General features: G+C 35.1%; 1 protein-coding gene across 1 annotated transcript in view; it reads left to right on the top strand.

The window, feature by feature from the left end:
• Positions 1-27,275, top strand: part of LOC129229577 (glyoxylate reductase/hydroxypyruvate reductase-like) — an 87,754-nt gene that overhangs the window by 23,357 nt on the left and 37,122 nt on the right. The window contains exons 2-7 of the mRNA XM_054863914.1: positions 3,473-3,603; positions 4,625-4,697; positions 7,581-7,697; positions 11,526-11,617; positions 13,110-13,190; positions 17,077-17,236. Of these exons, the coding sequence (XP_054719889.1) occupies positions 3,473-3,603; positions 4,625-4,697; positions 7,581-7,697; positions 11,526-11,617; positions 13,110-13,190; positions 17,077-17,236 (654 nt within the window). The remainder of the gene's footprint in view (positions 1-3,472; positions 3,604-4,624; positions 4,698-7,580; positions 7,698-11,525; positions 11,618-13,109; positions 13,191-17,076; positions 17,237-27,275) is intronic.

Genomic DNA, 27,275 nt, shown 5'->3' with positions numbered 1-27,275 from the left:
TCTGCGGGAAAGTTTCAAACATTTTAACCTATTATAGTCCTGTCATTATAGTACGTTCGCCTCGGAATTCGAGATACCCAGCTGTAAGTCTGTAAATACTTGTATATTGACACCCTAAAAGTTGTCTCAAAACCTACATATGGTAGAGTGTACGCAACTATTAAATTTCAAGGTCAAAGGTCACAAAAATCGGTTTTTTGCCCTTTTTTTTGTGAATATCTCATTTCCTATGGGTTTTTTGCTATTTGTATTATTATCAATATTTTAGAATACAAAATTCTCTACAAATTTTGTTTAAAATTTTTTTTATTCGGTGAACCGTTTTCGAGATAGAGGGCGGAGAGCGCGCGGTCACAGGATCACTTCAGGTCAACAGGTGCCTCTGATCGAAAACGCGCCATATATATTTGATGAACTATCGATAAATCAATGATTATGAATATTTGTCAATTTTTATTAACTATTATATTATATTTTATCATTTTTTCCTAACCTATCCACTTTTTATTCAGTATTAATTTACTTAACAACACTTACCTGCCCATGTAATTGCAGAATTGTTAATGAAAATATAGGAATTATATTTGAATTTTAACCTAATTAATATTAATAACTTCTTACAAGATGAAAAAAAAGAAATAAATTATGAATTAATCTTTTTATTAAAAAATATCATTCAATGCATTTATTTTTATTAAAAGTAAAAAATTGGAATAAAGGGTTCAAAAACTACAATTTATAATTTTAATCATCTACTTCCTCTTCATCGTCGTCTTCCGGCTGTTGGTAAATTTCAAACTGGTCTTCATTATCGTCTTCAACGACTTGTCTCAAGTTCTTCCATGATTTCGGGGTCAAAGGTTCGTTCTTCGATTAATGTCGTCAAATTCTTCGTTAATGTCGCTCTGATATGGTAGAGCATTATACAAATACAAATACAAAAGTGACGACCAGCAACAGGCTCTGGGCCCAGCTAGACTGGTCCTAGTCAATTTACAATCCCCAGTGAAGATCAATGGCCCTCTTAAAACTGTCTACTCCCTTGCTCATTACCACCTCTTCCGGTAAGCTGTTCCAAGGTTCCACTACCCTGCTAAAATAATAATTTTTCCTAATATCCATGTTAGCCTTAGATTTAAATAGCTTAAAACAATGACCTCTTGTCCTGTTTTCAGTGCTAAACTTCAGCCCCGTAACATCTTTCATTTTAATAAATTTAAACAGCTGAATCATGTCCCCTCGGTCTCTTCTTTGCTCAAGACTGTACATTTTTAGCCTTCTAAGACTAGAATCATAATCTAAGTGGGAAAGTCCACTTATTAGCCTTGTAGCCCGCCTTTGAACCCTTTCCAATACATTAATGTCTTTCTTAAGATAAGGAGACCAAAACTGAACAGCATACTCCAAATGGGGTCTTACCAACAAGCTTGCCCATTACATTGGCCACAAGCTAAAGAGCATTGCAAGTCCGCTTTCCTGCATCCGCATCGCGAACCACAACCACTTTTGCAGTTGCAGCAAACTGTATTTACCAAATCTTCTGGAGAAGGTGGTAAAATTGTCATGATAGGCTCCAGAAAATCGTTTCCCATTGCCCAATCCCATACCTGGGGTTCCAAATCATGCCCTAACCAAGTTTGACCTTGATAATATACACGTTTGAAATGTTGATGAGCAGCTGCACTTGTTCGTGGAATATTTGAAAGCTGCACAGGTTTATTAAGTTTTGTAGACTTGACGTAATGCATATAACGAAGATGATCGGGACTTTTCACAGATTTCAGAGCATTATAGACTGCCAATAAAGTTTGAATTCCACTCTCTAATAATCCCTGGGCCGCACAATTTTCTTCCTCAAATGCTGCAGCTAGTTCATCCAAATTTGTCAGTTTCTCAAAAACTTTTAAAAATGATTTTTTTTTCTCTTTTTAAAAAGCGCAGAAGTTGTGTCACAGCCACTTAATGCGTACAGAAATATAATATGTGTTTTTGAATGAGGATAATTATCAAAACTTTTAGTCGAGTATATCTACGTTTTTACATTTCCTTTCCCAACTTTTTTAAAGAAAATTTTTTGTTCGTAAGACAGTGTACGCCCAATTAAAATGACAAGTAAATCAATATCTTGTCCTATTATAACTGCAGTTTTTTCAGACTTTGATTCTTCAATTGCAGTTTCAACAAAAGAACATCCGCATCATCTCTGGCTTGTTTAGTAGTAATATTTGCAGCTTGTAATTTTTCAATTAACATATTAATGAGCATATCTTTGTTATTTCGATTTGATAAGAATTTTTCTTGAGTAACTGGTACAACCATTGTTTCATTTTGAAAGTGCAGCAGTTCTTTTCTGCTGCTCCGTAGCTTTTACGTTCTTACTGTAGTCTGAATATCCATCAAATACAATAATTATTTTGAATTGTAATGCATTTGTAAATAATTAATGTATTTATCAAAAATAATAGAAAAAGTATTTCCTCTGCTCCATACAACACGATGAAGAAGAAATCCCCCATCAATAATGAACGTCAAATGTCATTAGTGTAAATGGGAATATAATTATGCTATGATTTAAGTTTTTCCCTTAATTATTTTTTAATTTTAGGAAACGGTTATCAGTATTATTGAATAGATATAGATTTAATGCATGAAGAAAATGATAAAATATAACATAATAGTTAAAAAAAATTGACAAATATTTATAATCATTTGGTTTATCGATAGTTCATCAACTATATATGGCGCGTTTTCGACCGGAGGCACCGGTTGACCTGAAGTGATCCTGTGACCACGCGCTCTCCTCCCTCTATCTCAAAAACGGTTCACAGTATAAGAATTTTTTTTGAACAAAATTTGTAGAGTATTTTGTATTCTACAATACTGATAATAAATACAAATAGCAAAAAACCCATAGGAAATGAGATATTTACAAAAAAGCGCAAAAAAAAAAAAATATTTTTCTGACCTTTGACCTTGAAATTTAATAGTTGCGTACACCCTATCATATGTAGGTTTTGAGATAACTTTTAGGGTGTCAATATACAAATATTTACAGACTTACAGCTGGATATCTCGAATTCCGAGATTCTTACCTAATTTAAGCTTAAATGACTGGACTATGCTAGCCGCCTAGACCTCGCCGCCTGTGGCTGGTTGGTGTTGTACAAGTTGGTGTTAAGTATTATTTTCTTTGCGAAGAAAGTATTGTTTCCTTTTGTGCTTGGTTCAATTCAAAAGATCGTAAAAACTGCATCAAATGCTGTGTTTGTTCGAACTGTGCACGAGTAAAACTTATAACGTTTGGAATAACTTCTTCCATTTGGGACTAAAGACACTAAAATAGCCTTCCCTTGTGGGCATTACCATGGAATGCTTTTCTATTTGAAAGTACAATGCTATTGTAGTTTTAAAGCCATTTTAAAAACATCGTAATCAAAAAATTATTTTGTTTGAATAATTGTTTTCGTTGCAGATGTGACGTCGAAATCTACAACGAAGAAAAGCCCATAACGAGAGACGCCCTATTGAAAGGTGTCAAGGGAAAAGATGGTATCTTCTGCCTGCTTACAGACCCCATAGACAAGGAGGTGTTAGACGTCGCAGGTAAGTCTTCAGTTCCTTAGCACTGTTGACCTCTTGATATAATGTTATTATCACTAAGAATTACAGTAATGTTACAGCAGTTTTGCCCCTTGATATACACTGACGTCTGGGAGGCTTCACTCGTTTCATGGGCCACTGTAAGTTATGATGTCTCCAAGACGTCACTCATTTCAAGTGTCATTGTAGAACGATATCTCTGAGATGTCATTCATTTTAAATGCCGTTGCGGACAAGTGTCTTCATTACGTCATTCAATTCAAGTGCCATTGTAGACTGATGTTTTCGAAACGTCAGACATATCATGTGTCATTGCAGATTCACGTCTCTAAAATGTAGCTCATTCGAAGTATCATTGTAGATTGATATCTTAGAGACTTCACTCATTTCAAAGGCTATTGCAGATTGACGTCTCCTAGACGTCATTTAATTCGAGTGCCATTGCAGACTAACGTTTCTGGGATGGTATTCATTTTAAGTACTGTTTAACCACGGATTGTATGGAAAGGCAAACATCCGGTTTACACGCGGAAATGGAAGCATCTATTAGTTTTCAGGGATGTCAGAATTTGCAGATGTATGTTAGCCTCTAAATTAAGCAGAGTCTCATTCAAATGAGCGGAATACGCGCATAAAATTTTTATTTTTTTCCCCTCATTCAGATGGAGTCGCCTTAACTGGATGTTTGCCAATTCCATACAATCCGTGGTCAAACAGTATCATTGCTGGCTAATGCCTTCCAAACGTCAATCAACTCAAGTGCTATTGTTTATTGATGTCTCCGAAGAAAGCTTCTTATATGAACTGAAGAAGAAAAAGTTCTGGTAGAAAGATTTGTCGATCTGTGGCCGGGGGGGGGGGGGGGTGCAGGATCGTCTCCCTGAGTTTGAACTATTTGCGATTAATGGATGGAGACTCCTCAGAAACCGCAAATATTATAAATGCAGGCCTGAACAGGAAAAGTTTTAACTTGTGTAACTATTACACAAATTAAATTAACACATTTTTTTCCTTTTTTCAACAGGTCCCCAGCTAAAAGTGATAGCTACTATGTCGGTCGGTTTTGATCATATAGATATAGAAGAGTGCAAAAAGAGGTAAGACAGCTTTTTATTTAGCACTTTTATTATACTTGGCATGATTGTCACGGAGTAATTTGAGGCCTGCTTTTGCTTGTATCTCAGCAACTACACCACTTAGAGTCCTCGGGATTTTACTAAATGATTTGCTTAATCTTAAGGTACAACTTAACACTGAAAAATAAAATTCTAAAATAAAATTACTATTTCGGTTAGGATGGAAAACAGCAAACTTCATGCAATTTCCACATTAAATGTTTAAGCATAAAACCCATTGTTACAAATTTTGTTGCCTTGCAACAGTAATGTTACTAATAGTAATCATAATGAAAATTTTGAAGCAAGTCTTCTCTGAAGCAAGCGTGAAATGTATTATTCACTGTCATTGATCTGGTAAGATTTTTATTTTATCCTCACCTACGCCAATGATCGATAACGGGACTAAGTACAGAGACATATTAGGATCTTTATCTCGAGTAATTTGTATGTTGTGAACCTTAAATTAGTTTGAAAAACCTGTAATATTTAAATGGATCACAACTCAGCGCAAATGCCGTCTGGAAGAAAATGAAGATAAACCTTTCATTTCTTGTTAATCACCCTTTCTGTCTTGAGGTAACCAATTGATTTTGGCAACAGTTAGAAAATAGAAAGTGTTTATAGTCTAAAATTATTATTTCAATTGGTGCAAACGTCGCCTGGAAAAAATGAAAAATAACAGATTAAAAAAAAAAAAAAAAATACTAAGCATTTCTCATAATGCACTCAAAAGAACAAAATAACTTTTCTGGGTCAGAAAGGACAATTTAAGTATTTCTGTAGTTTTTCATTATTCCAGGAAAATGACACCACAAACGAAGAAAAGTTCGGCTAAAGTCATTTCAAACCAAACTTTCCCATTAAGAAAAATATGCATGTTTCAATACTTAAATTTATGATTGAAAGCCAGATAAAGATAAGAAATTCTCTACATGACTTGAGCTGCACTTTTCTTTGTTTGTGCTGTCATTTTCCTGCAATAATTGAAAACTGCAAGTATACTTAAATTGTCCTTTCTGACTCAGAAAAGTTATTTTGTTCTTTTGAGTGCGTTATGAAAAGTGAGTATTTTAAAAAAAAAATCTGTTATTTAACTTTGAATTCTTAAGAACTTAGGAAAAAAGTAATATGGTAATAACAGGAAATTCTAATGTCTAAGGGTGAATTCTGATGAATGTGGCGAAAATTCCGAAGATTTCATTGCTAAACCGCTTAAAAAAAGCCAACTTTTTTAATAAAAACATTTTTTTTTGTTGGGGGGGATATTAGTTTAATTCCAATGAAATGTATATTTATATATCACAACAGTATTAACAAGTTCCATGTAAGAAGACAAAAATTAGGTGTTAAGCAGTAAGTTTCCTCTCCTAACCCTGGGCTAAGGTTGAACTGCACCATCCAGAGACTCAAGGGCGCCCATATGGACTGCACCACAGGTGAACTGCACCATATGCAATGCATGGTGCAGTTCACCTGTTCACCTCGAAAATTGAAGGTAAAGCTTGCATATTAAGCAGTAAGTTAGCCCCCCCCCCCCCCCAAGCCAGGGCTAAGGTAGTACACACCACATAACGACAGCTCAATTATCCCATCAAGAGACTACAGAATTTTTCCCTCAATCATTACTGTTCAACATACTTAAGCTAACGTTCTTGCTATAATAGTTTAAAATTGTCCTGTGTGGGAAAAAAAGAAAAATTTAATTCGAATAATCTGAAGATTCGGATTAACGAGGGCCGAATAAACAAAGTTCTGCTGTATGCAATTATTTTATGATACAGAACTGAATAGTAAATAATTAAGAAATGTGTTTATTTCGGTTTGTGAAATAATTTTTTTCAAATAGATAAAAATACCCTTATTCTTAATACGCAGCACAGTCCATACTTATCTTGCATTGGCGAAGTGTGGTGACACCCGCGAGTCACACAACAAACTTCGAATTATTATTATTTGCTTTCTAGTTGCATTGTAGCTGTGAAAAAAATATAAGTAGTTTTCAAAATCATATCCTGATGAAATGTTTTTAATTTAAACTTTTTCCAAACTCCAGCCAGAAACGTTAGTGGTGCGGCGCACGCCCTCGCACCACCGTAAATCTGCCTCATGCTATGTACGATAAATATTAAGAGAAATTTAGATCGGTTTGGCTAATGCTTTTTACTTTTTTTTTCTAGCCAAGTGAGATCAAAAATAGCCAAATTTGCTAATATTATCAAAGCCTGACTACCTTGTACCAAGGTGCCGATGTTAAGATTAAGACAGCTGTTTTTTTTTTTGTTTAAATCTTCAAGCGCCCATGATATTATTACATTACTAGAAAGTCTCCCGTCATGGTATGACGGATGAAAATTGCTTCTACATTGGAACGCAGCCATTGCCAGTTTGGTGATATTTTGGTAGTTTTTTAACATTAACTCTAGTGGATTAACCCTTAACTCCAGTAAATAGCGATTATTGTTGACCATTTTTACGTTTCTTCATTCTCCTAAAATGACAGTCTTACCCGTAAAACAGTTAAAATACCGGATCGAGTTCAGCCTTGTCACAATAAAGCCTTTCCCTGCATGTTAAACTCGACCAAATCACATTATCAAATTATCATGCCGTGGCGCGAGTTTCACTGTTAAAGCACGCGGGTTACTCGATCATCGGCTATTATATATATGAGATAATACTGAAATTATTTATCGAAAAAAAAAAATAAACACAAGGGCAAATGCCACCTCATTGAAGCTGAGAGCGCCAACAAACTGAGCAGTTGTTTTTTATGTTACTTGTCCAGATATTATTGTCACGGAAAATCATCTTGTTTAAAAGCAGTTAAGTTTTGATTCTGAAACTTCACTTCTCTTGTTACAGGCAAATAGCAGTGAGCAACACTCCACACGTTTCTACAGACTCGGTGGCCGAGTTTACAGTGCTGCTAATGCTAGCCGTTGGCAGAAGGCTCTTCGATTCGGCTGCGGCTATTCGACAGTGAGTAGCCATAGTCTTCACACCAATCAGAAAAGAAATTGTGTAGAGCAGAGTTCTTTAAACTGGGCTACTGGAACCCTAGGATTCTCTGAAATCTTGATCAGGGTTCAGGAAATGATCACTTTTTGTCTAATTAAAGCACTAAAGTTTTAGTAAAATTTTATTTTTTTCTTTCCCCTATGAGCCCCCCCCCCCTTTATGAACAGTTTGTTGCAAAATGAAACGCAAATAAGTATTTTGTAAATAAAATAAAATTATTCCAGAAGCAAGATACTTTGCAATAAAAAAGAATCACAGCTCAGACTTAAAGATTTTTTCTTAATTTGTTATTTGTTTGTTAACATATCGTATTTTAGAAAAAAAAATCGATTAGCAAATTAACCAATCTTTATCTTATGAGGATAATGAATGGATAAAAATATAAGTGGAAAAATAATTTTGTGAAACACCATGGAATAAGGCTTTGATATCCCGTTTTTCTTTTTCTGCTGTTTAATCAAGAGATTATTTCGAGAAAATAATACGCTGAAAGATTTGCCAAAGTGTAAAAAGTTGACTACCCCTGTTGTAAAGGAAATGGTTGGTAAACAATTAGCAACATGTTCCTAGATTTTTTTGTTTGAACATGTTTTTCATTCCTAAAAATACCCACAATAAAAAGAGCACAGTTCGTCATTAAAGGTAACTTTGATTCACAATTTCTCCATATTAAACTGGGCATAGTTACAGTCATTCAGGGTAACTTTGATTACAATTTTTTCGTATTTAACTGCGCCAGTACAAACAAGGCAGTTACAGTCATTCAGGGCAACTTTAATTCACAATTTCTTCGTATAACTGCGCCACTCCTAGTTTGTGGTTATTGCATCTATTGGCAGAAAACTGAAAAAAAAAAAAAAAAAAGGAAAGAAGGAAAAGAGAAAAAGAACTCCTAAAGTATGGTATAGGGATGCAAAATTGTGAATTGACAGAAAAACCATTTTAAATAGATGATTGACCTGGTTCACAGAAATCTGCCTGGGTAATTTGATATGAAATAAATTGTTTAGTTAGGGCCAAAAATAATTTATATTGGTTCAGAAATTTGAAAAATAAGTAATTTCATTTAAATGGTGTAACATTGATCCAGAAAAAAAAATAATATTTTTATTTTATAAAACTCCTAATTTGTATTTCATAGCAGCACATTTTTATCAAATGTTATATTGCATAGATTATTATTAGAGACGTACCGAGTAGCACTTTGGCCGAGTAGCCGAGTACCGAGTACTCGGCCTTTCACTACTCGGCCGAGTACCGAGTTACCGAGTACTCGGCCTTTCACGACTCGGCCGAGTTACCAAGTACCAATTACGTTTTAACAAGAACCACTGACACACATGTGATGAATTTTCAACTTATTGGAATAGTAGTATAGACCTCTTTGTCCATATAATAGTTTTTAAAACTAAATTCCTGGTGAAAATTAATTACGCATTATATAAACAATTTTGTTTGTCAAAAATTTTACCAAAAAATGATTTTTAAAATTAAAAATAAATAAATAAAAGGCATGATTAATCAAGTTGGAATTAAAACAAATTACAGTAAAATCCCTCTAATGCGGACACTAACAGGACAATTTTTTTTGTCCGCAATAGAGAGGTGTCCGCAGGACAGGAGTTTAATAATGTTTTTTGCATTGGAACTGGGGAATTAAAAATTGTCTGCATAAGAGGGGTGTCCGTTAGGAGGGATTTCACTGTAGACCAATCAATTATAGTTCTAGTCCGCCAAACATAAATATTTTTTTAAAGCAGATAAAACAAATGTGCAAGAACACTGCAGACACATGTTTCCGCCCCCCCCCCCCCCCCCCCTTACAAGGAATGTCTTTTTCAGTGCATAACATGTGAGCTAGAGAAGGTAAAGACATTCAACAAAAAAATCCAACTTTTGTCGGATGCCTTTAAATCCACGAGTTCCCATTTTGTGCATAGAAAAAGGAAGTCCTTGTAACTTTCAAAACACGTACCTGCAGTGTTCCTACACTGTGCTTTTAAAATTGTTTTATTTCCTTTAATTTTTTAAGCAAAGGTATTTTTATATTTTTTATAACTAATATTTGTTTGTACAAAATATTCATTTTTAATATAAAAATTCCATATTTTCTATACTTGCCTTTTTTTACATAATTTTTAATAAACAAGTTTAATAATCTTTGGGACATTAAAAGAAAGATTTATACCATTGAAGCATTACAAACTTCATTATTCTCAAAATTTAAATTTGACTTATAAATTTTAATTGTAAATTATTGCAGAATATAATGCTTGCTCTTTTTTTTAATATAAATTTTGGTATCTGTTTTGGAGAATATTCAATTTTTTGCAACTACTCGGTATTGGCCGAGTATCTGATCAGAATTCGGCCGAGTACCGAGTACTCGGCAAATTGGCCGAGTATGCCGAGTACCGAGTAATTACCGAGTACTCGGTACGTCTCTAATTATTATGATTTTCAACGAGATATTCTCACAACTTCAAATTAGCATTTTAGAGAAACATTCAAACAATCCCTTCAGAATTGAGGCTTTTATTTTGAATGTGAGGCAAGGTAATATCTGAGAATAAAAGAAAAAAAATGGTACTCATACAAAATAAACTTTGTATGACCTTTATATTTGAGAACTATTTATTGCCAAAAAATTAAGATTCCTCATATTTGGAGAATAGAAGTTTTACTTCATCTTTAACATGCTGATCTTTTAATGTCTCACAATAACAAAAATTTAACTTGTTCTACTTTCAAAATGAACAACCCAGTTGTTGAGTGACGTAATAAGTTAAGCAGTATTGCCGATTTGTTTACGAAAAAATAGATTAATTAAAATTAAAAAAAAATAACAGGAAACTGACATATGGTGTGGCCCAGATAAGTTGCGTCATGATATTGACAGGTTTTGCTTATTTTTAGGACAATATTAAAGGGTAATTGTCACTGAGTTGAGGTTGGATTACTTTCACAGCAGTTTTAGAAAGGTCTCCCTCAGCAGCACCACCGTCGACCGGCTCTTCCCGATGCTGCTTCTCTAGCGAAAATAGTCTCCAGGTTGCGTCCATATCCTACACACACACGCATACATACACATACACACACATACCCACACACTCATGCCTACACACAGCCGCAAACACACGCATACATACACACACTCGTGATTGCGAAAAACATAATTTGAATTCCAGATGTCAAAATGTAAATTATTATTATTTTTTTTTTATACATACTATTCTAAACTTCTTGATTTTTCTGTGTGGCGCGATAGCCTGCTGGAACCCACCAAACTTAAGATTCATTTTTTTAACTTATCAATCTTATATAGTAAAAAGCGGATTTGGGTTGCTATGTTGCTTCATTCATCTATGTGTATCATGTGTGTATTTTCATATTCAGGCATGAAAATATTAAATTATACTTATAATGGACATATTTAAACGTTTCTCTTTTATACATTTCTTTTATTGGTCCTTGGAGTGTCGAATACACATCAACGTATACCTATTACACTTTTTTTTTTCATTCTTTCGCTTTTTTCATACAGTCCCTTCAAAAACGTATAAACGGTAGTGAAGCGCTGTTTATACGTTTTTGAAGGGACTCTATGAAAAAAAGAATATAAATGCAAAAAACTTATAATAGGTATACGTTAATGTGTATTTGACTCCTCAGGGACCAATTTAAGAAATGTATAATTGATAAAAACGTATAAAAGAGAAACGTAAAAACGGTGTTCTCTTCACTGTACTTGCTTTAAAATCATTTGAAATGAGTCGTCCTGTTTTGCAGGGGTGAATGGATTCACAGTTGGAGTCCCTTATGGTTATGCGGACAAGGACTAAAGGATGCAACAGTTGGCATCGTTGGCATGGGCAGAATAGGTTTGTCTCGCATTTATAATACGTATATACATATATTGCTCAATCCCTTTTCTAAGGCATGTCATTTTTGCACATACATTACCACTTCATTCCTCGATTCTTAAACTTTGTTTTTAATTTTTATTTGTTTGAACATAAGGAACATAAAGTTATCAATTGGGAAAAACTATTTCTACTTACAAAATATTTGTATATTTGCAGATGTGCTTGTAAAATCCCACCCACATCACGTGCAAATCATTATTTTTTGTGAGCAGTATTTTTTTTAAGAAAGTTGATTCTTTTGTTATAATACGTAATGGTTCTTATTTGAATCTATGAAGATTAAGAACAAAAAAGTTTAAAATTCCAGAAATGAAATACAAATACACTCCTCAAAACTGAAATAAAAACTCCAAGAAAGAATATAAATAGCGTTTGAAACTTGCGTTCATAGTAGTGCGATGGATATGCATATAAAGAAAAAACAGGCAAAAATGATTAAAAAATTACCAATTTATTCACCATCTAATTTGCCTACCTCAGGCAGCTGTAGATGCTTCAATCCGGGGGTTCTTGAGGTAATCTTAGCCAAAACACGTCACGCCCAATGAGATTCCATAAGAGATCTATGGAATTCAGATCCGGAGAGGTAACCGGCCGGGGAAGGATGTTAAATCCGGTCAGGCTGTTACGAGTTACGTGCGGCCTTTCATTGTCTTGCTGCGATTCTGTGTTGGGAGTGGACTGAAGAATGACCAGAACAACAGGTTCCACAACGTGTGTAATGCTGTGATCCGCTGACAAACTGCCGTCAATGTGTACCATTACAGGACATTACATGACACCCCGGACATTCCATTGCAGAACACCCCGTCCTGTAATCAAACATTATGCCACCCCAAACCATGATGCCTGTTGCAAGTATGTGAACGGGTGCCACACACAGGGGTACCATTGGCTAGAGCTAAACACCTGGCGTGGTGTCATTACCTGGACCATCAAATTTCATCACGTATTGTTCACGGATGAATCTCGCGTCTGTCTGAGGTAAAATGACGTCCATCGACAAATATGGCGGTGACCCAGAGAAAACTATGAACCAGCCCATTTCGCCGAGTGTCACAGCGGTCCTGCCCCGGGAATTATGGTTTGGTGGCATAATATTTGATCGCAGGACGCCCCTGGTACACACTGACATCAGTTTGACAGCGGACCGCTGCGTCACACAAGCTGTTGCGCCTGTTATAAGTAAGATCAGTCATTATTGATCAACCTACGGGTAATTTTGAATTGTAAATTTGGGAACATTTGATCAAAGAAATGTCGCATCTTTTCAATTTTTGAAGCATATGTTATTACCCGTAAAAAAGTGCACAAAGTTATCTTTTTTGAACCATACGTGTGTTAATTGTTCTAAGTAGTTTTTAATTCTGAAAAATGATGCAAAATATGGTTACTGCTTGTGATCAATAAAATGATTCATTCAGTGTCTCCTCCCGTTTTCTTTTAGGGCAAGCTGTGCTGAAACGATTGCTGCCATTCGGCGTTGGAAAAACTTTATATTACGATGTTTTCCACCCTATCCAACCAGGTATGTCATTCACTAACTATTACTTTTAACCATTTACAGACAGCGCAGCATTTTTAAATACAGTGGAACCCCGATTACTTGAAACAGTTTGAACCGAAATATCGATTAACCAACATTTAACGCCCTCGTCAAAATCAGTTTATTTATTTGATTATATTAAATTGATAAATTTATCTATCTTACTTGATGCGAGCATTGATTTATTCCTGCATTTCTGTAACTTTTTTTTTTCTAATTGATCCGTAAACTTTTGAAACACAAACACTAACTAATTCTGATTTTTGAAAGGCTATTACATTTAAAAGCGATTAAAACTGAATATAAAGAACTGTTTCTTTTCCATCAGTTCCTTTTTATATACGTCTTTATGTTTTCAATTAAAGAACAATAGATTAAGTTGATTAAGGTGAAAAAACAACGTAAATAAGGCACAAATATTCGAGAAAATGCAGCATATAACTATTTCAAGGCTACAATGGAGCCTCTTCATCACTGCAAAAAGCTCACCAACACAACCAGAAGTTGCGAGAGAACTGACAAAAAACCAGGTGGACACCGGTATTTATACCAAAGAGAGCCAACCAATAAGAATACAGGAACATGACAACAAACAACCAATCAGCGAACAGCATGTACGCTCCGGGCTCAAAGCAAGGCAAGAGACAACCAATCAGAAGCCAGGAGACAAAAAGAGTGCGAGACACCAAAGAAACAGGAAAGGCAATTATAGAAATTGCTTCCAAATATCATGAAAAAAATGGAGTGCTGGAAAAATCATTGACAAGAAAATGAGAATTTTTCCAAATATGGTAAGCTTCCCAGAAATCGAGGTCATAAACCGAAGAGCATTTACAAATATTCTTTGCAGATGAAAAATCAAAAGTGACCAGAAGTCCAGAAATGCTGAGCGATGGAAGAACGAGCAAGTACTTTATGCTTAACATAGTTTTCGTGCTCTTTCAGACGGTGCTTGAGAGCACGTTTAGTCTGTCCAACGTAGCCAAGTCCACACTTGCAGGAGATGCTATAAATGCCCCAGTTGCTATGGCAATCAATGGGGTCCTTTAAGTTTGTAAATTTTATCTTATTAACTGGAGAAAAAGCTGTATCGAAACCAAATTTCATCAAAATCTTTGCAACTTGATGACTAACTTTTGGATAATAAGGCAAAACAATAGTATACGAAGCACTAGAAGCAGAAACCTTTTCAGAATGAGAGGGCTTAATTAACTTATTATAAATTGAATCAATGATGCTAGGAGAATAACCACGATCGAAAGCCACTGCTTTAAGATAAGAAAGCTCAGCATTTAAAGAATTGGAGGAAGAACAGATGTTCAAAGCACGGAACACAAAAGCCTTGAATGAGGCCAACTTTTGGTTTGGAGGATGAGAAGAACATTTGTGAGGAGGTAGTGTAACAGCAAAAGGCTTACGAAACACCGAAGTCATAAATTCATCATTACTTTTAGTAATAAAGACTTCCAAAAATGAAAGAGAACTATCAGTTTCCATTTCAATAGTGAATTGGATGCAAGGATCGATAGAATTTAAAGTAGAAAGTAAAAATTCATTATCAACATGGTTTTGGTCAAGCAAAACAAAGCAATCGTCAACGTACCGAACATAGAACGGAAACTTTATGGTTTCAAAAAGTTTAGTCTCAAAATAGTGCATATAAATGTCACTTAAAATAGGACTCAAAGGATTACCCATTGCTAAACCTTCAGACATTCGAAAGTAAGTACCATTGAACACAAAAGTATTCTGTTCAAGACAAACAAGAGTAAGTGAAACGAGTTCCTCAATCTCAAAACTAGAAAAATGATGCTCTTGGAGTCTCAATTTAAGACAATCCAATGCCCCAATAACCGGTACATTAGTGAAAAGTGATTTCACGTCAAAAGAAGCCATCGTTAAACCATGAGGCTTAAAATAACGTAACTTCTGAACAAAATGAATATTTTAAGTCTCATGGTTTAACGATGGCTTCTTTTGACGTGAAATCACTTTTCACTAATGTACCGGTTATTGGGGCATTGGATTGTCTTAAATTGAGACTCCAAGAGCATCATTTTTCTAGTTTTGAGATTGAGGAACTCGTTTCACTTACTCTTGTTTCTCTTGAACAGAATACTTTTGTGTTCAATGGTACTTACTTTCGAATGTCTGAAGGTTTAGCAATGGGTAATCCTTTGAGTCCTATTTTAAGTGACATTTATATGCACTATTTTGAGACTAAACTTTTTGAAACCATAACGTTTCCGTTCTATGTTCGGTACGTTGACGATTGCTTTGTTTTGCTTGACCAAAACCGTGTTGATAATGAATTTTTACTTTCTACTTTAAATTCTATCGATCCTTGCATCCAATTCACTATTGAAATGGAAACTGATAGTTCTCTTTCATTTTTGGACGTCTTTATTACTAAAAGTAATGATGAATTTATGACTTCGGTGTTTCGTAAGCCTTTTGCTGTTACACTACCTCCTCACAAATGTTCTTCTCATCCTCCAAACCAAAAGTTGGCCTCATTCAAGGCTTTTGTGTTCCGTGCTTTGAACATCTGTTCTTCCTCCAATTCTTTAAATGCTGAGCTTTCTTATCTTAAAGCAGTGGCTTTCGATCGTGGTTATTCTCCTAGCATCATTGATTCAATTTATAATAAGTTAATTAAGCCCTCTCATTCTGAAAAGGATTCTGCTTCTAGTGCTTCGTATACTATTGTTTTGCCTTATTATCCAAAAGTTAGTCATCAAGTTGCAAAGATTTTGAAGAAATTTGGTTTCGATACAGCTTTTTCTCCAGTTAATAAGATAAAATTTACAAACTTAAAGGACCCCATTGATTGCCATAGCAACTGGGGCATTTATAGCATCTCCTGCAAGTGTGGACTTGGCTACGTTGGACAGACTAAACTTGCTCTCAAGCACCGTCTGAAAGAGCACGAAAACTATGTTAAGCATAAAGTACTTGCTCGTTCTTCCATCGCTCAGCATTTCTGGACTTCTGGTCACTGTTTTGATTTTTCATCTGCAAAGAATATTTGTAAATGTTCTTCGGTTTATGACCTCGATTTCTGGGAAGCTTACCATATTTGGAAAAATTCTCATTCTCTTGTCAATGATTTTTCCAGCACTCCATTTTTTCATGATATTTGGAAGCAATTTCTATAATTGCCTTTCCTGTTTCTTTGGTGTCTCGCACTCTTTTTGTCTCCTGGCTTCTGATTGGTTGTCTCTTGCCTTGCTTTGAGCCTGGAGCGTACATGCTGTTCGCTGATTGGTTGTTTGTTGTCATGTTCCTGTATTCTTATTGGTTGGCTCTCTTTGGTATAAATACCGGTGTCCACCTGGTTTTTTGTCAGTTCTCTCGCAACTTCTGGTTGTGTTGGTGAGCTTTTTGCACTGATGAAGAGGCTCCATTGTAACCTTGAAATAGCTATATGCTGCATTTTCTCGAATATTTGTGCTTTATTTACGTTGTTTTTTCACCTTAATCATACTGTAGCACAAAGCTTATATGATAATTTTTCATTTAATAGATTAAGTTGACTGCATCATTAATATCCCAACGCTGATTAAACTTGACAATATTATTTTCGGATTTCCGTTGCATTTTCTGACTTGTGACTCTTATTAAACAATTTTTTTTAATTATTTTAACGACTATCACACAATTAAAAACATTCAATTTAGTAGTTATTACTTAAATATGTACGTATTTCAACCCAGAGTTGAAATTTTTGTGGTCTCCAGACAGCCACTTTTAAGTTCTCTTTCATCCACAATTTTCGATTTACCGGAGGTAGTTCGATCCCTATCACTTCGGTTAATTGAGGTGCTACACAACATGACGTAATGTTAATCCGGTTTCCTTTCCCCAGCTGAAGAAATGGGCGCCATCTATTCGAGTTTCGAGGACTTGCTGAAGGAGTCCGACTACGTTGTCGCCATGTGCAACCTCTCTGAAGAAACGCGCGGCGTCTTCAACAAGAAGGCCTTTTCCCTCATGAAGAAATCAGCCGTGTTCATCAACACCAGCAGGTGAGCGATCATAGAAAAGTCAGTGGTGCACAACCATCAGCCCGTGGGCCACATGAGGCCCACGAAGCTGATCCATGTAGCCCGTTGTTCCGTTCATTATTACGAATCGAAAACTGCGTTCTGGAAACTTCCAAAGCAATCAATCTTCAACTTTCGGTATTAAGATTGATTGCTGCAAATTCGGAACCAAATGGTTAGAAATTACATTCTATAAGACAGAAGAAAGTTTCATATTGGTATGAAAAAAGGACACAGTAAAGAAGTAAACATTGCTCAGTTTGTAACTTTATTTTCTGTGCTTTCCTATGTTTTCCAGCAAACCAAAGAAATATATTCAAATTTCATATGCATTCTGGCCCGTAAAATTCATTTTAATATAAGGTTCAGCCCGCAGGCAAAACTTTTGGACCCCACTTGTAGTAGAATACTCGAAAGATTATAATATGTCCTTGAATTTGGTTCGTTGCCTAGCGTCAACGCACTTTACTCGGTGTCGGAAAGTTCCGGGTTCTAATCCCAGCGTTATACAGAGGCTGTTCGCACATTTTTAGACGATTTTGATTTAGCGGTAATAAAAAAAATCGGTTGCTGCAAAAGAAATAATGGCAATTGTACTATTTTTTTATAAGTCAAAATTATCGTCTGCGGTTAGAGAAATTTGTTTTTATTCAAAATGGCGTTTTTAAGGAAGCAGTGGTTCGAAGGCTATATTGATGCTCTTTCCGAAGAGAAATATCCGTATTCTGTTATCTAAAATCGATATGAGAGTCATAGTTTTGCGATATCTGAATTATTGATAGGTAATATATCGTCAACGATAAAAGAAAAACACTTCAAATTGGAGCCTCAAGTGAGACCAAAATTCCAAACAAGTATACAAGGAAAAAAAAACGGTCACCTTTGGCTGTTGAAAAGGTACATTGTTTAATGTTTAAAAAAATCCTCCTAGTCAAAGGACAGTCGCAAAATCATAAAAATGCTTGGTGTGCATTGTAAACAAAATGATAAACGCCGATTTAAATACTGAGAAAGCGAAAAAAACGCAATGTGCATGGTGTGCATCGTCTTTCTCCAAAGCATATCGTTGAACGCAGGACACGCAGCAGCATTCTATACGATAAACATTTATCCAAAGAAAAATGGGGTGGGGGGAAACTCACTATAGATGAATCATGGGTTATTTAAATGACTGCAGCAAAAAAAAAAAAAAAAAAAAAAAAATCCATTTATTATCATAAAAGGGGAGAAGAGAAATTTAAGTACATGGTTCAGAGAATCGAAAGAAATTTTTTCTAAGGGATTCGTGATTGTTGGTGGTTTTCCATATAATGGCAATTAAAAATAAAGATAGAAGAAAAAACTGTCAAGATTAACTCCATATACTATCAGAAACATATATTATCGCCATTTTTTCTGAATGAAATACCATCGCTTTAAACACAGTGCCGTCAATCTATGGAACTCCCATTGAGACAAAACTAGCAGTTGCACTTCAAAATCCAATGTGAATTTCCTAAAAGAAATAGAACAAAACCCTGGTTTAAAGGCCAAATCCTTCAGATATCCCTCCTAAACCTCTCGATGTATCACCTATGGATTTTTGTGCTTTTAGACTTTTAAAATCTGTATTATCCAAACGTCGTCCCACAACCCTTACCGGATTCTGGAAAGCTGTTCAGTAGATATTGGGTAGAATACCTCTTCTGACACTTCAAAAAGCATTATTTTCCTGAAAATTGCGGTGTCTAAAGGTAGGTCAGAATAAGGGCTATCACATAGAACATTTAAAGCGCAGGAATTTTATGTAATTTAGTTTTCTGAATGTAATATACATCGTTTAAAAAATGCGTGAATAGCCTCTGTATTAACTGATCTGTGAAAAGGACTAAGATGGTTGTGATAAATTGTCTCCAGTGTTCCCAACACTGGTCTTTGAACCGTCATCTTCTTTGCATGATTTCAAAAATTTACTACACTGGTGTGCAAAACTTAAGCAACGAGTGCGTCTTTTGTCATAACTCTACAAGAAATCATCCGATTGACATGAAATTTGAATATGATGTACATTATTTTGAACTTAAACGATGGTGAAAGAATAATGGCGCAGAAATGAATATAAAGCTTAAAGTAGGGTATGGAACAAAAAAAAAAAGCTTTATTTGACATATAGTGCCGTTACACATGATTGCCTGAAGAAGCGTAAGTACAACTGGCAGATGCTCCCTGGTATGGGATATGCCCTCCCCTTGCTGCAATTGTTGCTTGGCATCGTCTCTCCATGCTAAACACCAGATTATCCAGGAGTTCTTGCGGTAAACGTCTCCATTCCTCCTTTAACGCATCTTTCAGCTGATGGTGATGGGTGTTACCAGGAGGATACTGTGGTGTCGCAAGACGTCTCCCTAATGCAACCCACACATGCTCCATGGGATTTAGATCTGGAGAGTAATCTGGCCAATCCATTCGTCTGATAGCTTCACTTTCCAGTAGCTCTTGAACATTAGCAGTACGGTGTGGCCGGGCATTGTCATCCTTAAAAATGAAGTCTGGTCCAATGGTCCCTCGGAATAGACGCACAGGGGGTAGGATTACCTCATTGCAGTAGCGATCTCCAGTTACAGAACCTCGGTCGAAGATCTGAAGCTCAGTCCGCCCGTTCAACATAATGCCACCCCAGACGAGAACTCCAGGACCACCGTAACGATCTCTTTCCGCGATGTTATTGGGATGAAATCGAGCTCCAACCTCTCTCCAGATCAACTGACATTGAGAATCGCTTGTAGCGCTAAAACGACTCTCATATGTGAAGTGGACACCACTCCATTGATGAGGTGTCCAGGTTTCGTGTTCTCTGCACCACTCTAAACGGTGCCGCCGATGGTTAATTTGAAAGGTATGCACCGTTCAGGACGCCTAGCAAATAAGCCACCTTTGTGGAGACGTCTGGTCACTGTAAATCTTGATACTTGTCGTCCTGTGACTGTGCACAGTTGCTAAGATATGGCGCTCGCGAACTGAAAACGGTTTCTTTTCGCCTGTACGACAATGTGACGGTCATCTTTTGGTGTTGCTTTCCTTGGACGGCCACCACCAAACTTCCGAACAGCTATACCAGTAGTTTTAAAGACATTCCACACTGTTAAAATTCAGGAAGATTTTCTGGTAATTGTTACTGTAAAATGGTGGACTTACAGCATCGCTGATTTTTACGGTAATTTATACCGGAGAAATAAGCGATCCCAGCGCCAATTGGTTGCTGTGGTCTACCGAGGAAACCGTAAAATTTTGCTGTAACATTCGATTTTTACGGTAATAGTTACTTGCAACATGGATGCCAGTAACAATTACCGTAAATTTTCCGGAGAATTTTTAACAGTGCAAGCACGAGAAACAACACTTTTGTTGATCCCGAACTCTTCGGCGACACTGGTCACACTACGCCCCCTCCTCAAAATTCCCAACCATTCTTCCTCGAGTAAAGTCGTCTAAATGATTTTTTGAAGACATGTTTCACAAAACAAATCACTTGCACTTGCAGCGAATGTCTTTAACTACGGTGCTCTTCATCCTTTTATCACAGCTTTGACCTGCGCGCGCCGACCCACAAGGTTTACGTACACTTACATCACCTACGACGTTTTATTTGTAAAATTTGCATACAAATAGTCTTTCTACTAAATTACGTGCATATTATACTGCAATTTCATGGCTGTCTTCTACTTTGTTGGGGAGCTGTGGCCGAAAAACCACTTGTTACTTAAGTTTTGCACACCAATATATTAGCCCCACATTAGTAGGTACTTTTGATTACTTTTAGGCTGGTTACTGATTAGGCCTGGGCGATATACCGTCATATATCGGTATGTATCTACTACCGCGAAATCGATAGTTAAATTTCTATCCGTACGATATATCGCTTGAAAAGTAAATACGGGACTCAATCACAGAAAAATTAAAATACTGACTCAAAAAAACAATCTTTCATAGTTTGGTAAGATGGTTAAGTGTTTGAAATTTTAAGAAATTATCTACTTTCTTCAAGTACTTATTTAATATTTAATTTTAGTAAAAGGGAAAATTAACAACGCCGTCGAAGGTCAAGGTGGACCCCTTGTCAGTTAGGTCTCCGAATCCCCTCCCCCTATAAAGTTTTCGAAACTTATACTACTACGACTCAGAGCGAAGCCCTTCCAAGGACCGCGTCCCAAATTTCTGACAAGGACGACTCGTCGGCTCTGAAAACTGAATATGTGTTGGTTAAGAAACCATCTTAATGCAACAATTTAATAAAATAATAGTTTAAAAAACTAAAAAAAAAAAAAAAAAACACGCTTTCGTAGCAAAATGAACTAAAAAGTGAAAAATAATCCTTAGATGATAGTAGTTGACCAATCACTTAATTTTAATGTAATACAAAAAAAAACCGTGGGGTGCTGTCTATTTACATTTTTGTTTAGACAACAAATGGAAGAAATTCAAAACAACTGATAAGAAGCCCCCCACGCTTTTTTGTATTACATTAAAATTAAGTGATTGGTGAACTACTATCATCCAAGGATTATTTTTCACTTTTTAGTTTATTTTGCTACGAAAGCGTGTTTTTTTTTTTTAGTTTTTAAACTATTATTTTATTTTTCTGTTTTTTATTCTTTTTTTGAGAATTATCACGCAAAATTGCAGATGAATGTTTGCGGAAATCATATTTATATTACTTTGAAAATTTGAGATGCATTTGAATAAAAGTTTTGTTCAACAATGGTCTGATCAGCAATGAATTTTCAATTGAAGGCTCACATAAATTTTGGCATGAAATTAGTTAAAAACGATTATATTTCATGTTCTAAAGGTTTTTGTAGATATTTTTAAATAATTTTTGCGAGCATTTTTTAATATATATATATATATATTTTAATTTTTCCTTTTTACACTGTTGGATTTATGCCAAAATGTTGATTAAAATTGGAGGAAACAAACAATTAAAAGAGTTAATTAATTAATTTGATTATAGAATATTGCATTGTCATCGGGTCTGAGGTCGCGTGCCAAATTTCAAAAGAATCCGATCGCAGGAAGTGGGCGAAATTTGAGCTGCAAGATTCCGTTACAAGATACATGCATACATGCATACAGGTGAAGCTAATAAAAGCGTGTTAAAAATAATCAATTGAGGTATCAACACGATTCATAGTTCAAATTACACATAAACCCATTGATATTGCGCTAAATAAAAGGTTTAAAAAAAATACTGAACAGAAATATTTTCATTTTAAAAAAAAATGAAAAACGAAAAAATCCTAATGAGATTACTTTTGTGGCATATTTATCTCACTAGATATAGTGCAACTCATCTGAACGAAGTTAAAAGGAAAAACATAAATTCCATTCATGACACATGGCACCACTTAAAACCATACTTGAAACGATGATACATTCTCGCATCTCCGAGGGATGCGCGAAAATAGGTATTTTATAAGTTCTACGCATTTACGGCGATATGCACGAAATTGGGTTTTTATATAAGTTCTACGCATCTACGGCGATATGCGCGAAACTTGGGTTTTTATCAGGGGCGGCCTTTCCGCATTTCATTTGGGGGATCGAGTTTCTTAAATATTGTTACGGATCCGGTGCGACTTCCAACTTTCTTGAAATGACGACACAGTTCTTGAGAAAACACAGGAGATTTATTTACACTATATACAGGAAAGATCGTTAACAACTGCTAAATTAATCATCAACAATTAAGAAGCAAATATCAATCAACACCGTAAACTCGACGGTTACACCCGTATTTACTTCCAAATACGCAAAACAACACAGCGAAATGCCTTGCAATAAACAGAGCTAATACACTCTCAGTACATCTTCTCAATCGAGACTCACTTTTTATCATGCGGCACGGCTATTTATAGACATTGAAAGAGACCTCTCAAATACTCCACAAGATTCCCGAAGTTTCCTTCTATTTTTTTTTTATTCATTCACAAACTTTATGAATGAAAAATGGGGGGAACCTTATGCTTCGGCCGAATGTATTTTAGTAAACGTCAAATTTAGCTTGATTACGACAAATTAATCACAAAAATAATTACTATTTACAGAATTTGTAACTATGTATTACTACAGTGCGGTACAAAACCCACATTCGCTAACAGGGAGTGGTCATAAAATCGGTTTATTATGAATAAAAATTTGTGTTTGGAAACAATTAAAATTTTGATTCATTTCTAATAAGTTATCATACAATCTACTATCATCTCGATACTAAAGTTTTTATACCTCTTGGAAAAGTTTTAATGCATGATTTTTGGAATTCGGAAGAGCAGGGAATCGTGTTACTAATCTGTCAATGCCCAGTGTCGTGCTGCTTTGCCAGTACAGCTAAATAGAAAATGTTTTTTTTCCCCATTGTGTTTCGAAAATAATTCTCTAACCTCCTGACAAAAAAAAAAATCTTTCTCTACTAGCTGAGCTGATTGGAATAGTTAAAAAATAATTGAAGTAACAAAGTTATGTATGAAAACACTTTTTATATCTTGCTCTTCAAAATCACCCAGCCAACTTCAAAAATTGTGAGGGGCTAAAGTTTTCATCATTGAATAATCTAGTCTCGTCGGCGCTCTTAGTTTCAATGAGATGTCATCTGCATCCAGCTCTGTTATTCACTATTCCAGACTGATGAGTCCATAACAAGGACGAAACTGCAGTCTCTGGATGTGATAACTGGTCTGTCGGTATATTACTTGTAATTTTTCTTGCCTCATGCTAAAAATTTTACTCATAATTGAAAAATTTTATTTTCCGTTTTTAACATCCAATCCAGATAATAAAGAGCCAACCATACAGAGAAATAATTATCATCATATCTTGCGTTTCTTTCATTCGAAACTGATTTTTTTTTTTTCCTTTCTTTTTTGTGCCTTTTAAAATTGGCTCGGAGGACGATTTTTTTTAAAGGTTTCACGATTGAATGAAATATGCATCTATATAAAATCTAGTTTCAGTTTCAATTGTAGATTGAACTATGGTAATATGCTGCACAGATCAATTGTAGATTGAACTGTGGTTTGAATAGTCCGAAAATTAAGGGTAGCGGATTGAAGATGTTTTGATAGAGTAAAGCATTTTTCAAAAACTTTCCTCAATACAAACAAATTGAACAAAAATTCAAACGAAGTCATACATGGTAAAGGGCACGAGCTTTTTCACCATTGAAAGAATCGTTTTGCAATAATTCTTCCAGTCGTCAAATCACTGCTTTGAAGTTATAGAGAAATAATTTTATGGTTTTAACTCTTGAAGACCATCTCCTGTCACGCCGAGATTGCATAATTATAGAGCCCCATAAAATGTATTTGTTGATATGTTTTTTTTTTAAATTTCAATAATCATATGCATTTTTAAGAAGTTTTTATGAAAGCATATAATGCATTGAGCAGCTGAAACGTGTTCCTAGCAAAAGAAAGCGATAAACACTCATCAAATAAATTTACACTTAAAAAATGAGCGTAAAAGTGTTTGTAAAATATCAAGGAATGTTCTTGTGAAAACCATGCAGCCACACCACTTTGCACGAGCCTCTCATATTGGACATACTAGAGCCGCTATATAGATAGGCTAAGTTTAGCCATTTTGGATCGGATTTTTCATTGTTGCACTCCTAGGGTTACCACAGCAAAGTTTCGGATTTCGCCAAATTTGCCGAAAATAATATTTTATTTAATAAACAATTCACGTGCCACTAATAATTGCTCAGTGAACAATAACCAAATGCGATAACTAGCCAGAAAAGACAACCACACAAACACACGCTCCGATCCAAAATGGCTAAACTTAAGCTGATGCGTCCGTCGGCTTGTATATGTAGGGGGTCTTAGGACGTACCATCGTTACACTGGGCGCACAAGTATAAAATATTTAGCCAAAATGAGGAAATACAGTGGCTCCCAAAAGTCTTCGTACACCTACGACTTTCAACGAAATAGGCCCTAAATCATTGGTTAGAATTAATATTTCGGAATAGGTATTTAATTATACGATTTATGATCAATTTTAAACAAAACTGCATGAAAAGTTTTTAAAAAATATTAAAACTTAATTTTTAAAAAATCAAAACCCGAAAAGTGCCGGAAATTTTATCTCACAAAAGTCTTCGTACACTTTATTAAATGTCTATATATTATTGAATAATCCAACTTTTGATTAAGTTATTAATCAGTAGAATATCATACAGTATTAATAACACCTTTTAAACGTCTGGGAATAGATTTCATTCTTTTTCTTTCTTTTTTTAGCGTAATTTCTGAGTAAGTGTTCTACCACACTTCGAGTATTACTATTTCTAGCTCTATTTTCGTTTTAAAGCCCTATTTTCGTAATCTGGCCTCCAGATATCTCTAAATACGCTACATTAAGTTACAATCAGGAGATTGAGGGGGTATTTTCTAAACTTTAGGACAATTTTCGAGTCACTAGACGCAAACATTGAAAACCGTGTGCTTCTTATCGTTATCTTGATAAAAAAAACAAAGTTGTTTCCAATAACCAAATTTTTGGCTAAGAGTTCAAAATTGGTTTTTAAAATATTTAAAGGAACAGCATGATTCATTATTTCATCAAAAAAATACAAACTACCAAGTCCTGATGCTGATATGCACGCACCCTCACACTAAAACACCTTCACCGACCTGATTAACTGATCCAACTAAGTTCTTAAGATTAAGTTCCTAATTTTTGCTTCTACTTACAGTTATACAACAATTTAACCAAAAATGTTGAATTAATTTTTTTCTGTAAGTAAGACATGATTCTAAACTGTTTTTAGCTTATTTATTATTGATTTTGGGCCGAAAAGCGTAAGCTTTCTGTTTTTCGCACGACCAAGAAAATTTCTGCAGGAAGAGGTCCCATTTAATCCAGCTAATCAAAGAACTTGGCGAACAATTTCAGGTGAAAATTAAATGTAAAATGTTTTCATTTAACTCTGCAGAAACTTTTACAGTGCTCAAATGTGTATTTTTCATTAATTTTTTAACTTTAAATCTACGATCACGTTTTGTCAACTTTGCCGGTTGACCTTTTCTTACCTTGTTTTCGGTCCGATTTCTTTCTTTAAAGCATTTTATCAAGCGATTTACTATACAAACAAATAAATTAACTAATTTAGAGACATTTCAAACCAATTTACCACTACTATGGGAAAAAATTCAAATTTTGAATTGCGTTTGCGGTTTTTTACGAATACCAGCCATTTTACAGTAATAAGCAATATATTAAGGAATAAATAAACAAAAAATTACAGCCAAATGACTTATAAGGGTCAACATAATGCAAAAAACGTAATAAAACGGCATATGATAATTTTAATCATGAATTTATTCGAAAATATTTGAGTGTACGATGATTTTTGTGATGTGTTATTTCTCTGTCTCTTCGTTTTCTGACCCATTTCAAAAAAAAGATCCGTCAATATTTTGAAAAAAACCAATGGGTTATATTTAGAATGCCATAGGAAGGATGTGAAAAAATATTGGACTTCATATTCGAATTCAGTTTTGAGTTATTTTGGTTTTACTAAAAAATTTCAAAGTGTACGAACACTTTTGGGAGCCACTGTATCTTCTTTAAAATTAACAATGGTACTTTTTCACTTTTCTATGTTCTGAAAAGGCCGGAAAATACTTCATAAATTTAAGTCATCATCCAAATAACGAAAAACACTTTTTCTAGTCTGGAAATGCGTCGAGTTTCATCAAATAGTTACTGGGAACCAGCGATATTTTTTTTTAAAATGAACATTGATTTCTGATTTACATAAATTGAATTCACCCCCATTTTCTATCATTCTGCTCATAAAACTTAGGGGTGCGACCGCCCCCTCTTGACCCCCCTATTTGCCACCCCTGGTTTTTATATAAGTTCTACGCATTTTCGGCGAGATGAAGCATATTTTGGATTTATGCGCGAAAATAGGGGTTTTATATAAATTCTACGCATTAACGGATTTGAAGCCGTAATGATTGATATTTTTTAAGTTTAG

This window comes from Uloborus diversus, chromosome 9, assembly GCF_026930045.1.
Source record: "Uloborus diversus isolate 005 chromosome 9, Udiv.v.3.1, whole genome shotgun sequence".
NCBI lineage: Eukaryota > Metazoa > Arthropoda > Arachnida > Araneae > Uloboridae > Uloborus > Uloborus diversus.
The sequence above is the reverse complement of the archived record's forward strand: the minus strand, read 5'-3'. Positions and strand labels throughout refer to the sequence as shown.